Raw genomic sequence first — 17647 nt, 5'->3', positions numbered from 1 at the left:
GGTCTCATAGCCTTATATTTGTTATTAAAATCATTCATTCATTCATTCAAATGAATGAATGAAAGATTTTAATAACATCTATGAGGCTATGAGACCCACAAGATGATTTATTCAAATGAACAAATGAAAGATTTAATAACATCTATGAGGCCATGAGACCCAAAAGATGGATGAATGAAATATTTTAACAACATCTATGAGGCTATGAGACCAACAAGCTAGCACACACCCACAAACAAGATGCCAAGAACTTAAACAAGTTGTAACCTATTAAGTAAATCTTATCTGGAATAATAAATGTTGATAGTTAACTAATTGCTCTTCTTCAACTAGGTGGTTTAAGCCACCTACCTCTCAAATATCCACATGACTATGTCATCCTCTATACATTTAATACAACATATTATTATTAAGCAGACCCCTTATCTCATTGAAAAGAACCCTTATTATCTTTCAAATACAACCCCAAACTAGTAGCAACAAAAGTGAAGTTGTTCGAGGACTTGCAAGTGATTAACAACATTGTTCTTTTATGGCAAATGTCTAATTAAATGCATGCTAGTAGGTAGTGAATTCATTTGAATGAATGAATGAAATATTTTAATAACATCTATGAGGCTATGGGTCCCACAAGCTAGCACACACCCACAAATAAGATGCCAAGAACTTAAACATGTTATAACCTATTAATTAAATCTTATCTGGAATAATAAATGTTGATAGTCAACTAATTGCTTTTCTTCAACTAGGTGGTTTAAGCCACCTACCTCTCAAATATCCACATAACTATGTCATCCTCTATACATTTAATACAACATATTATTATTAAGTGGACCCATTATCTCATTGAAAAGAACCCTTATTACCTTTCACATACAACCCCAAATTAGTGGCAACAAAAGTGAAGTTGTTCGAGGATGTTGTTGAGAACTTGCTAGTGATTAACAATAGTGTTCTTTTATGGCAAATGTCTAATTAAATGAATGCAAGTAGGTAGTGAATTCATTTGAATGAATGAATACATGATTTTAATAACATCTATGAGGCTATGTGACCCACAAGCTAGCACACACCCACACACAAGATGCCAAGAACTTAAACAAGTTGTAGTCTATTGCTTAAATCTTACCTAGAATAATAAATCTTGATAGGCAACTAATTGTTTTTCTTCAACTAGGTGGTTTAAGCCACCTACCTCTCAAATATCCACATAACTATGTCATCCTCTATATATTTAATACAACATGTTATTATTAAGCAAACCTCTTATCTCATTGAAAATAACCCTTATTACCTTTCACATACAACCCCAAACTAGTAGCAACAAAAGTGAAGCTGTTCAACGATGTTGTTGAGAACTTGTAAGTGATTCCAAATGGAGTGAGGTTCTGCTAGTAACCTATAGGCTCAAACTACACAATGAATATATGGCATAGGGGTAAGGAGCCCTTTACGAATGATCTCATTCTTGAACCTATTTTTCAAATGTATCTTGTGATAGGTGTAGTGGATAATAGGTTAAAAAATCGTATAATTTTCCTAGCAACCCAGATATTACAAAGGTTCCACCTTGTAAATGTTTAAATGATTGATCACTGTGTCATAAAAGAATGCTTGACCTCAACTACTTCCATGTTGCATAATAGAATGTCCCTTTCCCACTCTTCTTTTGCCACTAGTTATCTAACTAAGCTGAATTGCTCTACATTTAATATTGCTCCTAACTACGATTTTCTTCCTTGTGATCTACAATAAATTTAAATTCATGATATATTTGAAAAGCCGTTGATACTTTTAATTAATTAATTAATTAATTAATTTATTAAATCGTGATGATATTAATTTGAAATAGAGTTCTACTTCATTCGTCTCTCGTAGATCCTGTGATTCTGTCCCCTAGTTACCTACCTTTGCTGACTGCGGCAAATCTCAAAGTGTTTATGGCTATGGATAATGACATTCATATTCGCCTCAGGAAATTATTATGGCTTTGTCAACTTCTCTCGCTGCTTCTCCTCCTTCTCTGCAATGGAGGAGAACACCCACAGTGAACATCTTACCACAGCAAAGAAGAAGAAATGTTTCAGTTAAAGCCATAGCGGATCCATTTGTGCTAGAGCTTGCAGAGAAGCTGGAAGAATCGGTTCTCCAGAACGCTAAGCCCACCAAAACGCTTTCCAATCTCAGAGAAAAATGCACGCAAGAAGCACTATCCAGCAGATGGCCCTCTTCAAAGGATGAGCCTTTTCGATTCACGGACCTCAAATTTCTCAAAGAAGCCACAATACAGGTGGCCTCACAAGAGGAAACAGAAAACCTCGATTCAAACTATATAGAACAATCCCTGGACGCGAAATCACACAGAATCGTGTTCATAGACGGCGTCTTGAGTAAGTCCCTTTCGCACACGGCTGGATTGCCCGACGAAGTGTTTGTCGGAAACCTCTCGTCGCTGCCAGAAACGTTTTCACTGCCGCCGCTGGAGAACGATTGTGGCGACCTGTTTTCTTCGTTGAATGGGATTGGAACTCACGACCTGGGGATTATATTTGTTCCTGAGGGTTTGAAAGTCGAGCGGCCACTGTATATTGTTTATCTTTCGCGTCAAGGTAGTGATTTGCAGTCGGAGATCTGGGTTTCGAATCCCCGGCTTGTTGTGGTTTTGGGTAAAGGTGCGGAATTGGATATTGTGGAGGAATTTCGGGGAGGTGAAAAGAGATCTTACTGGACTAATTCTGTGTTACAAGTCAACTTGGAAGAGGAGGCCAAGCTCTGTCATTCTTTTGTTCAGTTGCAAAAGCCCGGAGCTGTGCATATCAAGTGGACTTTTGTGCAACAGGTAGGCAGCTTCAGATTTGCCTGTTTCGATTTTGTGTTTAGGCGTCCAGTTTATTTAGAGATTTTGTTTGAATTTTTTTTATTCGATTATATTTTTGAGAACATCATGAGTCTACAGGATCTTTTTCGAAATGAGAATTAAAGGTATAACTTTATTTCTTCGAAAGATAACTAAACGCAGAGTTGACTGTAGTCTAAGATTCATCAACACAATTTTTTGTCTCAATTTTCACTTTCAGATTCCTTTCTTCAACTCTATTCAGAAATGCAAATGAACTTATGTGAATTATATGTGTTTTGATTTTGTATTTAGGTAGGTGTGTAGTGTATTTTGAGATTTGTATTTGATATTATTATATTTTTAGAACATGATTACTCTACAAGATCTTATTTTAAATGAGAATTAAAGATGTACTTTTATTCCTTGGAACGATTACTAAACACAGAGTTGCCTGTATTCTTAAGATTCATCAACACCATTTTTTTGGTCTCAATTTTCACTTTCAGATTCCTTTCTTGAACTCTATTTGGAAATGAAAATGAACTTATTGCGAATTATGTGTTTTTATTAAGGAAGGAGAAGGTTTTGATGGGACCCTAGAGTCCATTACAATCAGATTTTGAGGGGGATCTGGAACCCCACTAAAATGAGACGCTACGATATTTACAGGACAGCAGCCAGCAAACAGACAACAACCTTAAGCTACCGACCATCTGAAGCACCAGCTGTTTAGAATAACCCCACAATGGGTCGGAGCCTTTCCTCAAAGAGCCAATCTCATAAGCAATGAGATCCAAAGGGTTTTGATGGTGCCCTAAACCACAATATTGGGTTTAACATGTCTCCCAAAGCCATAACCTGAAATTACCACAAAAGATGAGCATCTAAGAACCAAAGACCTTCCCAGTGGTTTTTAATATGGCTCCCAAAACCATTGTCATAGTGTGTTGTAAGTGATTGATCAACAAAACCCCTAATGAAACAATGGGGTAAAGAAAGGAATCCCCAACCAAACAGTGATAAGACTTGGAATCCACAGTTGTCTTGGGTTTTAGAATGGCTCCCATAACCATAAACATGAAAAGAAAGAATCTCAAACAGAGACAAGCGGCAAAAAGAAGAAGAAACGTTAAAAACTAGCTGCATCCAGGGGTTTAAAATGGACCCCCAAACCATCCTGGAATGGGCAACAGGAAATTCCCAGAAGAACCAAAACTCTCCCCCAACAATACTCCCCTCCACTTCAAGAGGAGGGGAATCCACTTCAATAGGATAGTGAGAGGAAGGAGCAGTTATCTTAGAAAACCACTTTTGAAACCACCCCCACTTCCAGCAGACTGTGACAGGAAAGAACGACTCTAAACTGCAATCCACATTATCCTCAAAACACATCACCATCTCCATAGATGACAGTTCCACCTCTATAGGAAATAAGAGCACAGAAAATAGCAGCAAAAAGTGTCCAGTCCCCCAACAAATCACAGAAAGGAACCTTATAGGAACAAGGGAAGACCTCACCTCTATAGAATTCTTGAGAGGAAGAGAGGAAAAACCAACCTCCATGAAAATCACCTCTGAAATCACCCCCTCCTCCCAACACCAACTGCAAGATAGAGCCACTTTCTGCTACCGTCATCCTATTGCAAATTATACGTTTTTTCCAACAAAATTTTAGATATAATATATTTTGATTATTTGCGTACAATAATAAGTAAATTTCAAATGTCAAATTCAACATTTTCCTGGATATGAATGTGCATATGTTTGTGCTGCTGAGTTTTTTCTTGTTGGAGAACTTGCTTTTTGAGAAATTCACAGAGAAAAGCAACACCAAAGGAAGTTTATTTAACAAACAGACTGTACTATTTTCTTTTTTTAAGTGAAAATAAACGTATATTCCCACAAATCAGAAAGAAACAAGTAAAAGTAGAAATCTTGTTTTTTAAAACTTTAAATGCCTGGCAACGTGTAGATAAAATTTACAATGTGCATTGGTTTTATTCTATAGGAAAGTTTTCGCAAACATTTGGAATACTTTTTCCAATTTCCTTAATGTTTCATATAGTTATTTATTTATATAATAAATGGAACTACAAGATCGAATAAGTTTGTTTTTATTCTTCTTATGTACTGCAGCGCTGAAATAAGAACTTAGAAATGTTTGAGAGAGTAGCAAGTAGATTTATCTGATAAAGGTGCCTGGGACAAAATGGGAGAAAGAATAAAATGTTCATATTTTAAAAGTTTTTATCACAGCTAATGATTCCCAGAAGCATGTAATGTCCTGTTCGTCAAACAGGATTTAAAGTAATAATAAATTAAAATATAAAAGAATAAAAATAAATAAAAATACATAAAAATAAATAAAATATATTTTAGAATTTAGTTTAAGCTTTATGAATGGTCAAAAAACATGACATGAAAAGCTGTGATTTTCTCAAACATGAGATAAAAAAGGGGTCAAGAAAACTTACATTTAAAAGGGAAGATAGGAACGAAGAAAGAATGGAGCAAAGAAATGAATGACGTATTAATGGAACAAGAGAGAAACGGGAAGAAGATAACGAAGTGACCCTTTTAAGGGGCAGCAATGATGAAGGGTTGTGACCCTTTTGAAGGGTGGTAATTGAAAAAGGTTGTGACCATTATGAAGAGGTGCAACTCTCCCCCACATTTGAGGAATTAAAGGGGAGGAGATTTCATTTGTGATTTGGACATCCAAGGGAGATCAATTTGGGAATAAATACATTATTATCACAGACAACATTGAAAAGTGGTGACTCAATCCTTATGAAAGTAGTGACCATTCCACCAATTGAGTATAAAGGAGGGTTCGTTCCAAACATTGAAGGGGACTTGCAATTATCACACATCCATACCTCAAGGCATCAATCAAGGAAGATCAAACCATTGAGCAACAACACTTATCCAAGAGAGAAGCAATCAGAATCCAAAGAGAGAAAGTCAGCAGACTTGATATTTACAAGGTGCTTGAGCAAGATTTAGGGCAATCTCAAAAACAGGACATTACAATTGGTATCAGAGCGTTGATCCTACCAGCCTGCAAGATAAAGATAAGATGATGGATAAAAATATTAAAGGATAGTCAAAACGATGTTTTAAACATTCATGAGAGTGCTATACGTGCTCTATAAGCCTAAATAATAGTGGATTATTGAAACAAATTCAGTAGACATGTAAAGACATTGGAGAGCATATGGAGAAAGGTTTACAAAAGTGAAATGCAAAGTAAAAACTTTAGGAAGACAAAGCACTATGATAGGTTTAGAAAATCATTGTAAAGCCAAGTGTGCAAAAAACAAAAAAAAGATTAAGAAGAGGATAGTTGGATAGAGGTTCACAGGGAAAGATAGCAGCCTGCATGAGTATGAGGACAATCATGTCCTTGTTTATGAAAAGTAAGGCCATATAATGTATGGAACAGATAATTGTTATGGAGTGGGAATATGAAGAATTGCTGTTGCATTTGCATCTTCAGGGTGTCAAGATATTCAAACCAATGGAACAGACCAATTACTTTCATTGTGTGTCATAATAGGCCTTGCTGCTGTTGTAGGTATGGTAATGAAGTTGTTGTTAGTTGTCATAACATTGTTGAAGTATATGGATCCTTTTGTGCATGTTGAAGTTACAGTTGTAAGAAAAGCATACAAATCCAAGAGTTAAGAGCAGATGTAAGAGGGTTATGAGGGAATAAAAAGGGCTTTCATAAGCAGAGACCCATGAAGCATATTAGAGCAAATATAGGGCAGTCCTAGAGTAGAGAAATATGCAGAGCATTTCAACCTTGTCTTGAAGCATATTGAAATGAATCTATGAGATATTTTGAAAAAATGTTGGAAGCATATTGGAGCAATTTTTCATGTATTTTTGGGCATTTGGGAGAAGAAAGGCAGGGTTAGGTTCACTCTTTGGCTCAAGATGGCTTATGAGCAGCAAGATGGGGTTAGGCCAAATTTTTGGCTTTAGATGGTCTATGAGAAGCATGTTGGGGATAGGCCCACTGTTTGGCTCTAAATGGCTTATGCACAACAAGATAGGGGTTAGGCTCATTTTCTTTCTCGAAATGGATTATGAGCAAAAAGATGGGGTTAGACCCACATTGTAGCTCAAAATGGAGTATGAGCAGCAAGATTGGGGTTAGACCCACTTTCTATCTCAAAATGGATTATGAGTAGAAAGATTGGATTAGGCCACTTTTTGGCTCGAATTAGATAATGAGTAGCAAGATTGGGATTAGGCCCACTTTTTGGCTCAAAATGGATTAGGAGTAGAAAGATGGGGTTGGGCCACTTTTTTGGCTTGAATTGGATTATGAGTAACAAGATTGGGTTTAGGCCCACTTTTTGGCTTAAAATGGATTACGAGTAGATAGATGGGGTTAGGTCCACTTTTTGGCTTGAATTGGATTACAAGCAACAAGATTGGGGTTAAGACCACTTTCCACAAAGAAATGGATTATGAACAAAATTATGAAATGGATTATAAGCAGCGAGATTGGGTTTAGGTTCCCTTTTTGATCGAAATGCATTGAGCAGAAAGATGGGGTTAGGCTCACTTTCTTGCTTGAAATAGATTATGAGCAGAGAGATGGGGTTAGGCCCACTTTTTGGCTCAAAATTGATTACGAGAAAAAAGATTGGGGTTAGGCCCACTTTTTGGTTCAAAATGGATTATGAGAAGAAAGATTGGGGTTAGCCCACTTTTTGGCTCGGAATAAGAAGGGATCTAGCAACACATGCACTTATGTGTATGCTCTATGTCCGCATATATTTATGTGTATACTTAGTGTTTTTATGTTTTTGCTTCATGCTGCATATTTACATGTGTATAATTCGTGTTAATATGTGTAGTCTCCTTGTTTGGTTCATACCTAACATGTTCTACATATGAGAAAATGTATTGATGTGGGAATAGTAGGGGAGCTGTAATAGGGTACCTTTAAATACATCCTTGACCCTAGGCCCAAGAGCAGAACTTTTACTGTCCTTTGCCTCATGGTCCTTATTCATCTTTATGAGGTGCCATACCTAGTGAGGAATTGTTGACTGTTCTCCCTCCTTGTACTTTCCTCCTTCCTACCACATGATTGATTATTACAGAATTTAATATTGATAAATGTATAAAGTTACAAACATTTAGATTCATGTATTCATTTATCGTACATAATCAAGTATAAAAATGTAGGTATTCTCATCTATATATAAGCGTAAAAGATACCACATATCTATTCTTTCATACCACAATTATAAAGAGATTATAAAGGTCATTCTGCTGCATTCATGATTGCTTTTGCTGTTTGTTTGTTTGATTATCTCTACCATATGATTGATTCTAATTGTGTTCACTAAACTTGATTGATTGAATGAATGAATTCCTTTAATGTGATGATTTGAGGCATTGGCAAGTAATGATTAATTAATTGTTGATTAGATCATTGGAAATTGACAATATAATGAATGCAAGTTTGATATATTGTTAGATGATGATTGAATGAATGCTCACTTGATAGAGTGACAATTGATTGCTGAATTGTATGTTTTCTTGATCCCAAGATGGAGTGATGATTGATGTGGATTTGATGATTGTTTGCTTGATCTTGCTGATTGATCGTTTGCTTGATTGCTTGGGGGATTGATTGTTGCTGGATGGATTATGAGTGATGATTGATAAGTTCCCATTTAATGCTTGGAGTGAAATCTCCCCATTTAATGCTTTATTGGTGAAATGGTCACCGACTTTCGTAAGAATTGAGTTCCCACTAATAATTGTTGCCTTTGGGAATAATTTATTATTTGTCAAATTGCTCTACTTTGAATGTTCTCAAATGAAACCTCATCCCTTTTATATCTTCCAATGTGGGGGAGAGTCACATCTCTTCATCATGGCTGGCCTTTGCAATGGTCGCAACCTTTCACCATTACCACCCTTCATCATTTCTTACCTTTGGAATAGTAACAGCGTTCATAGTTCTCACTCTTTGTATGAGTCACAACTCTTCATAATTAGCACCCTTTGAAATAGGCAGAACCTTCCATTTTTTGTACCCTTCATTAGAGTCGCAACCTTCTGTAAGTACCACCCTTTTGATTAGACATCATAACCTTTGCCTTTTGAGGGAGGCATTTCTTTATTTTCTTCTCATTCCTTTTTTCTCTTCCATTAATTATTTCTTGATGCCACCTTCCCTTTTCTTTTCCTTCATTTCCCCCACCACTCAAATGAAGTTTCTCTTCTTCCTTTTGTATCCCATGTTTGAGGGAGTCACAACCTTCCATTTCACACCTTTTGACCATTCATTAAACTTAACTAAATTTTAATTATGTTGTATTTAATTTTTTTAATTTTATATTTTTAATATTAATTTTATTCTTATTCTTTTGTATATATATAATTTTATATTTTGATTTTGGTTTTATTAAATATGGTTTATTATTATATCCAAATTCAAAAAGGGGGTATTTGACCTTGACTATTCTAAGGGTTGTTACAACCCAAATCCTGGTTATATAAGCAATTTCTACTCTAGGCATTTTAATCCTTTAACATTATTCTATGTGGCTGGCTTCTACAGTGCCTGTTTGCCCGTGTTAAGGCAACTTTCTTAGTGTGTAGAGTTTGTCATTCTGAGGTGGCTCTTGTAGTATATTGGCTGTGAATTTTCATATTTCTTGATAGTAAAATTGTTTCTGCTGTTCCCAAAAACCTAGTAAACTGTACTGACTGTAAGTGTAATTTCCGTTCTAATAAGGGAAATAATCAGTTATTACGAATGTTGTGCTGGCTGATTATTTTTAAGAGTATATATTTCTGCATAAGTATATTAGTTGTTGCATCAAATTTGATTGGAATTAAGGTTTGGTCATTGGTCTCCCATGGATTTAAATCGTGGGCGTGGGACTTGTGTGTAAGTGTTACAAGCTAGAGTTGCTGCTGCACCAAAAGATTGACCTGTCAATGCCCGATACAACCAATAGTCTTATAGAACCACAGGAGGGGACGCTGGCCCACTGCCAACAACCCCCCTCCCAGCGTCACTCGCCATGGCCCACGGGATTTGAACCTGTGACCAAACTCTAATACCACTTGTTACAAGCTAGAGTTGCTGTTGCACCAAAAGATTGACTTGTCAATGCCCAATACAACCAATAGTCTTATAGAACCATAGGAGGCAGTTAAGCCATGTTGCGAACCCTACGAGGGACACTGGCCCACTGCCAGCAGTAAGATGACTTCCATCAACATTTCAATATGCCGCTGCCTACCGCATGGGTAGAATCAAGAGCTTCACACCTCAAAGTGTTGATATATTCCTGGATGTACTTGTTTAATTCATCAATGTACATAGCAACTATGTGCATGGTGAAAATCTTGCCCATCAACAAGCCAACTTGGTGGAAAATTTTCGGTTGTAATAGGCTACAATTTGTTGCTTTATTTCATCAAGGCCAAGAACCAGTCTTTCTTGGATATAAGATTCAAGATCAATGGAAGGAAGTCATAAAATCATACCCAAGTGGTTATTTCTAGTTTACTGGCCCATTTCAATTAACCCTTGTCCAAGTGGCAGTCAATCATATGCCACCAATCAAATGCCCTGCAAGTTGCAAAGTGGCAAACTATTTTTTTTAATCCAGAATTTACCCTTAACAATTATTATAAATAGGGTTTAATCAAATGTTTCCAAATTGTAAGAATAAATAATACATATCATTTCATATTAATTTAAATGATTATTAACAATAATAATCTATGACCATATTTGATTACTAGTTGTTAGTTGCATGGTTGGTGGATAGTTGATAATTAACTGCATCTCATGTATATGTTTCTTACAAACTTAAATAAACATAGTTCCACAATGATTGCAATTTGGTATCAATAATCAGAGTGAATTATAATTCCGTCCCAGTGGAATTGATAACAGTAATTTGGAGGATCGAAATATGTGCTGCCGTCTATGATTTTAGTTTTCTGTTTGCTAGTCATGCTCAATTCAAGGGCTAAGGGAGAGGTCAAAAGAGTCTCCACGCTTCACTCAATGACCAAACTTTCCTGAAATGGCTTGGCTGCTAATCGAAATATATGCTGCCATCTATGATTTTTTCTTTTCTGTTTGGTAGTCATCTCAGTTCGAGGGCTAAGGGATAGGTCAAAAGAGTCTCCATGCTTCACACAATGACCACACATTCCTGAAATGACTTGGCTGCTAACCTGAACTCAAACCTAGAATAGTTTGGATGCTGCCCTGGCTAAAAGACAAACTGAGAATTGTCAAGAAGCATTGCTTTTACAAAATATTCCCTACTATATTACCTAAGACTAAGTGTGGGAATGTATGTATTGTTCATTTCAGATTTTTTACGACTTGAATGTGAAATACTTTTGTAGATGTACAAAATAGTCTTGTATGGAACCACAATGTAATCACAAATGGACGACATGCATACACTTTAAAACACCTATCGGCCTCCACTAAGTAAAGCTTAACACACAATGACTATGAAACTTAATAACATGGACTGCCGGACACTTTTCTTGGTGAACTTTATATATAACTGTTTTTTACAAGATTTAATGTCTGATATCTGTTAATGTAGTGTCCTTCCTAGAAATTTTCTTTCAAATGTTTTAACAGAGATTACAAATTGTGCAAGAACCACATTGGGCAATTTGATTTGCTTGATGTGGCCCTAGCTTTATATAGTAAAGATAACATAAGAAATTTATAGTTTTCAATGGCTGCTCTTGTGGAGGATCCATTAGCAAAAACCTTATAGGGTGATAGAATTTCATTACATTGCTTAATCTAAACCCATTGAATTTCTTTCATATTTTGGTATTATTCATACCTTCAGTTTCCATCAAACTCCACCAAAATCCAAGTTAAAGTCTCCGTCCTCAAATACAAAAGACCAGTCCATCCCTTGTGCTAGAGCTGCAATAGAAGTGGCCTTGAGGAATTTGGTTCCCCCTTTTGCCTTTTCTTTCCTTTATGCTTCACTCTGGCCCACTGCCAAGATTACAAACGAGAGCCAAGGTCTTGTATATGGTGGATTGATGAGTGGCCAGATCTCATCACCAAGGTGAAAACTAAGACCAACCATGACATTGTTAAAATTTGCCTTAAGGCCCCTCCCAGCTGCAACTATGTTAGAGCTTTGACTATAGTTCTAATGACATCATTTCACTCCCTTGCCTTGAGGAAGACTGCTACAAACATTGAGTAAACATTTTAAACTAACTCTATAGATGGCAGCTTGAGATGAAAGTCTCACCAAAAGTGACTTTTATTGGACAGAGAGTGATGATTGCCCTGGTCTTGATTTTTTTTTTCTAACCTGAAATTAAAAATTTCTGAGAAAGAGCAATTTGCCTTTACTTTTCCATCCTCTGCACTGCATCATCCATTGTTGATTTTACTGGCTCTCTAAGAAGAGAGAGGAAACAAAGCAATTTTATAGAGACAAATGCCTTCTTGATGATTATTGCCATGATCAAATGTGTACGCTCTATTTCTCCTATCAGTACACTAGTTTGAAATTAGTCAAATGCAGCCTCAACGTTAGAGCAATAATGAATTCCGAGGTTAGATTGTTGGAAATTATATGATATATCTGACAATAACTGTTGCCACGTGTGGGGAACTGTTGATATACGATCCACATATTCAATTGCCACTTTTGCTAGAGCATCTGTGACACCACTTGCTTTTCTATAGATGTGGCAAGTCGTGAAATCTGTTAAGGGTCAGCATTGGAAAATAATATAACTGGTTTTTCAGCTTATCGAGGATATCATGTGGATGGTATTGATAATACTTGAAGAGCCCCTCTCAATATATTGTTGACCTTCACCCAAGTCTTTGCAAGTTTTGAGTCTGAGGAAAATGGCTTGAGATTTTTCATTGCTGCCCCAACAAATTTACCTTCGTTTTCTCTGATTATACATCCTTCCTTGAACAGCCAGGGTTGCTCTAAGAGCCTTGTCAAGCATGAGCTTGTACCAGCCTTGGAGAGGAGGGATCCACTTGTCCCCCAATCATGGTTTGGATCTGGATTAACCTTAGACACCCCATGAATGGTGGATACTTTTTTCTAGTTTTAAAAAACAGTGGAAATCTGGAAATTATTTCCAGTTTGCTTAATATTTCATGTCTTCTAGAAATGAATAGCAAAATTTGTAGAATGTTTTCAATTTTACTTTATTTACTAAGATAAATGTAACATGAAACTGTATTTATTAGAGGTAAGCATTTTCTTCTTTTTTCTTTCAAATTTATTTATTGTTACAATATTTTATTATTCATATTCATAAATGTGTGTTTACAAATGGAGACATCTCCTTATATGAAGAATAATTGAGAACAAAATAGAAACTTTCTAAAAAGCTGATAGGAAATTCTTTATGTTATCTAAAAACCTATGTTCCCTAGAGTTTCCGGTACGGGGACGGTGGGGGACGGCGGGACGGGTTTTCGGGATGGCAAATTTTTTTAGCGATTTTGGGGACGGGGGGGGGGGGGGGAGGGGACGGGTATATATATAGGGACATTTTAAAATATACATTGAAATTTGTAAATATACATGTCATTCATATGAAACTAAGCACAAAGCATGTCATTTAAACACTATAGAATCATAACATCCAACATTTGAATGCCATGTAGGAAATAATATTCGATTTCAGTACTCAATTGTCAAAATGCATATCAATATCAGTGAACAATATCATAATGATAAACATGATAAATCTGAAAATCTAAATCTAAATTTAAATATACTTAAAGCTATATGCCCAAAGGCTAGAGGGTTGCCATAAAGTAATAAGTATCAATGTATCATAAGCATGTTGACGTTCAACATAAAAAACATAACATAGAAAAATGAAGCAAACTGCTGCTCCTATTCTGCCTCTACCGGATTTGGAGGGGTGGGGCCCATCTCGGCAACCTAGTAAGGAACATTGAAATTATTTTTTAAATTTCACTTTTTAATTTTTTTGTATTTAAAAAAAATTTAATTTAATTTTTAAAAAAAAATTTTTAAAAAAATTTGGGGACGGCTGGCTGTACCCGGTACGGTTGGGGGACGTCTAGGCATCCCCTTTCCGTACCGCCGCCCCCCTTTTTTTTCCGGAGCCCTCCCCAATTTCAAGGACATCCCCTAGGAATTTGCCCTTTTTGGGGACGGCTGGGGGACGTCCCCTACCTGTCCCCCTGTCCCCAAGACGTCCCCGTTTTCGAAACTCCTGGTTTTAGGCCGGGTACGCGTCCTCGGGGAACATAGCTAAAAACCAACTAATAACCTAAATATGCCCAAATGACCATTAATATAGCAGTCGATACTTTATTACCCTTCCTTAATGGTTGTTTACTAACTGCCTCGCAAAAGACACAATGTCTTCTGGTCACAAATGCTAATTTCTTTATTAGATTTATAAATTTAGTTTACTATTATATTATATTAATATGTGATTTATATTTAGAATCCTCACTTTGTAATATCATTTAATATGATATATGTGTTTTCAAGAGAGGGTTCTAACTTTCTAAATTCTTTTATATCTTATAAAATAAAGAGGTGTGACATTACCCATTTGTAATATCGGTCAAATCTCACAACTCTTCATGAGACCCGAATTGGCGGATAACAAAACAAGGTTTTGATAAAACATGCTGAAACATCCCACGCACCCAATTTGATTTGCCACCTTCACATGACACGTGGAATCTTGCTAAACATGGCCTGTGAAACAGACTTGTCTTGTCTGCCTTGACTACCACTGTTCTGCTATGATCATACCTTCGTTTTATATGACCACTCATGATGATTTCGAATGCCCAATGTTGGAACAATAAACCATACAATGAAGACCCAATAACATAGTTGTCATAGTCACGTCTTATGATGTTCGACATGAAGGTGACATGGCCTCAATATTGATCAAATGAGGAATGGATCGGGAGATTGTTAACACACCCAATTTGGCCCACATTAAAGATTATATATATATATATCATTTAATCAAGGAGAAGTTTTTTTTAAAATTAGGTTTACAATCTATGTTTTATTTGACTGATGCTATAAGACATTAACAACAAATACAAAGAAGGCTGCCCCATTGTCATCAGACCATTCTACTGTTGTTGAGATCCTCCCTAGAGTTGCAAAATGTTAATGACCAAGAATCCATCCAACCTGATATTGGGTAGCAAAGCTATCCCTCTAAGATCATCTCTCTAAGATCATGTGCTAAAACCAACAAAAGTCTGAAACCATTATTTTGTCGAAAAATCCATAAACCCTTTAAACATGATTTGCCATAAAACTACAAAAAAAACAAAACAAAAAACATTTGAAGATGTTTGCCCCAACAACTCCAAGTGCAACTCAAAATAGATTACAAGAAACCATGATTTTTGTGGAAAAAGTTGCCAAAACCCTCCAATGATTTTTTTGGGTAAAATCAAAAAATCCCAAGACCAGTTAGTCGTGATTTTTTCGAAAAAATAGAAAACCTAGAAACAATTGTTGAAGATAAAATAAAAAAGATGAAACATGATTTTTGAGCAGAAAAATCAATCAAAACCAATTACTAAAAGATCAGCAAGTAGTTGGCACAAAATCTGAGACATGAATCGGCATACAAAACTTTGTTTTTAAGCGAAAACCCTTTGTAATGTCCCCATCTTTTTAGCCTCTTAGTGAAGTTCTTAGCCTTTACATTCTCTGAAGGTTAAGTGGAGAAATACAGAGAAATTGATTAAATTAATTTCTTATAAAGTCATTAAATAAATTAAAATTAAAAGGTGACTTTATATTTAATTAATTTAATTTTCTAGAAGCACAACTAATTATTTGTATTGGAAAGGGGGAAGCTTATAGAGAGTGCATTTTCTAGAAGTACAACTAGTTATTGCCTTGAAAAGGGGGAAGCTTCTAGAGAGTGCAATTAAGTAATATTTTATTTCCTTCTTAAAGGGTGAAGGAAAAGAATAAATGGAGGCAAGAGGTTCATTGTTAAGCATCCGATTATTGTCATTGCATTTGATATGAACTTGGGAGAAGAAACTGAGGGTTTCTGATTTTAGTTAGCCATTCCAGAGCATCAATTCTTCAATGTTGCAACTATTTGAGGTGGTGAAATATCCATTGAATTTGGCATTCAAGAGAGCTTCATTCCAGAATTCTATTTGTGCTTAATGTTAAGGAATAACCAAAGGGTTTGAAGAATATTGATGGACTATCAAGTGCAGATCTAAATATTCATCTTTGGCAACCATTAGTAATCATTTTTTTACTTGCTGCTACAGTACGCGTGAATAGGGCCGCGCTACAGTATTCATGCTTGATTTTGATTGCAATTTTCATCTCCATCCTTGGCCAACACTATTATCATGTTCCTCTTTGCAAATATTAGTAGTTAGCATTGCAATCTTAGGCATATAATTTTGCTGTTGTAAGTGATAACTCAGAATCAGATTTGGCATTGCTATAGTCATTACTGTAAGCCCATTTGTCTTGGCAAATTCATAGCAACATTGTACATGGGAATGAATTCAATAAATAAGATATATGTTGCATACCATTTGTTTGACGAAATGTCCATCTAATAGCATATATGATCAGCATAATAGTTGTATGCCAATTGTTTGTCAAAATGTCAGTTGGCTGTAGGTATGCATTCCATATCTAGTTTCCACGTATATGCATTGAAAATACCAAAAAGAACTGCACTTGCATATTAGTTCATTGAAAAAGGTATTGTAATATCATTTGCAAACATTCTAAATATTTCAACATCATTCAAACTACATCAAACAATCTGAAACACAAAAAAATCAGAAAAGAGAAAGGCAGCATTACAAGTGTTTGATAATATTCTTTGAGCTAAAATCAGTCAGTTTGGGCAAAGAAGTATTACACCTTTTTACAAAAGGATTTTTGAGGCAAAATAATTGCACAAAACCCACAATAATGCTTCCTAGACAAAAATTATAAAACCCTCCCAAAATTTTAAAAAATTATGAAAATCCAAAATATAAATTTTGAGAACAAAATAATTAAAACCCACAATAATTTATTTCGAAGGATAAAATAATAAACCTACAAGCTAATGGTTTTTGGGATAAAATCAAAAAACACTTACATTGCAGAAAACAAGTCACAACTGCAGTGAAAAAAAACAAGCTATCATAGAAACCTTCATGGGGTAAAACACCAGACTTCGCATGGTAAAATACCCTAGAAAACTGCCAAATTCCATCACACGGTGAAACAAGAAAACACTTAATGCAGAAAACAAGACATGCAAGCAACCTGCAACTCGCAAAAAAGTATATGCAAGTACATGCTATTAAAATTTTCCAATGTTTCTTTAATGGTCATCTTAGTTAGTCTTTAGTTTATTAGGTGGTTTATATTTTTCTCTCTAGTTCATGATTGTTTCTTTAGAAACATCGTCTTGATAAATCTATATAAGGAGCTTTCATTTCCTCTGTTTAATACAACACCGATTTACCATCATGGTATCAAAGCAGTGATTTTCTTTTTTGCTAATTTGTTTTCCAACTATATTAGATTTCTCAAATTCTTTCCTTTTTTTTGGTTTTTCTCGTCTTGTTCTTGGGTGAATTTGTGCTAGAGTTTTATGGTGTTTATCCTAAAAAAATATGATGCATATGTGCTGCAGCATTTTAAGTTCTGCTTTCTACCTCAACATTTTATCATCACATAGAAGTGTGGTAAAGTTTTTGTATAGCACAGTTGATATGTAATACTGTAT

At 35.6% G+C, this 17647-nt stretch overlaps 1 protein-coding gene across 1 annotated transcript in view; it reads left to right on the top strand.

The window, feature by feature from the left end:
• Nucleotides 1-1968: 1968 nt before the first annotated feature.
• Nucleotides 1969-17647, top strand: part of ABCI7 (non-intrinsic ABC protein 6) — a 39537-nt gene continuing 23858 nt past the window's right edge. The window contains exon 1 of the mRNA XM_089818668.1: nucleotides 1969-2839. Within this exon, the coding sequence (XP_089674794.1) occupies nucleotides 1985-2839 (855 nt within the window). The 5' untranslated portion in view covers nucleotides 1969-1984. The remainder of the gene's footprint in view (nucleotides 2840-17647) is intronic.

The sequence above is a fragment of the Cupressus sempervirens genome, chromosome 3, assembly GCF_028749045.1.
Source record: "Cupressus sempervirens isolate cs-2001-9-10 chromosome 3, ASM2874904v1, whole genome shotgun sequence".
NCBI classification, from domain to species: Eukaryota; Viridiplantae; Streptophyta; class Pinopsida; order Cupressales; family Cupressaceae; genus Cupressus; species Cupressus sempervirens.
The sequence above is the reverse complement of the archived record's forward strand: the minus strand, read 5'-3'. Positions and strand labels throughout refer to the sequence as shown.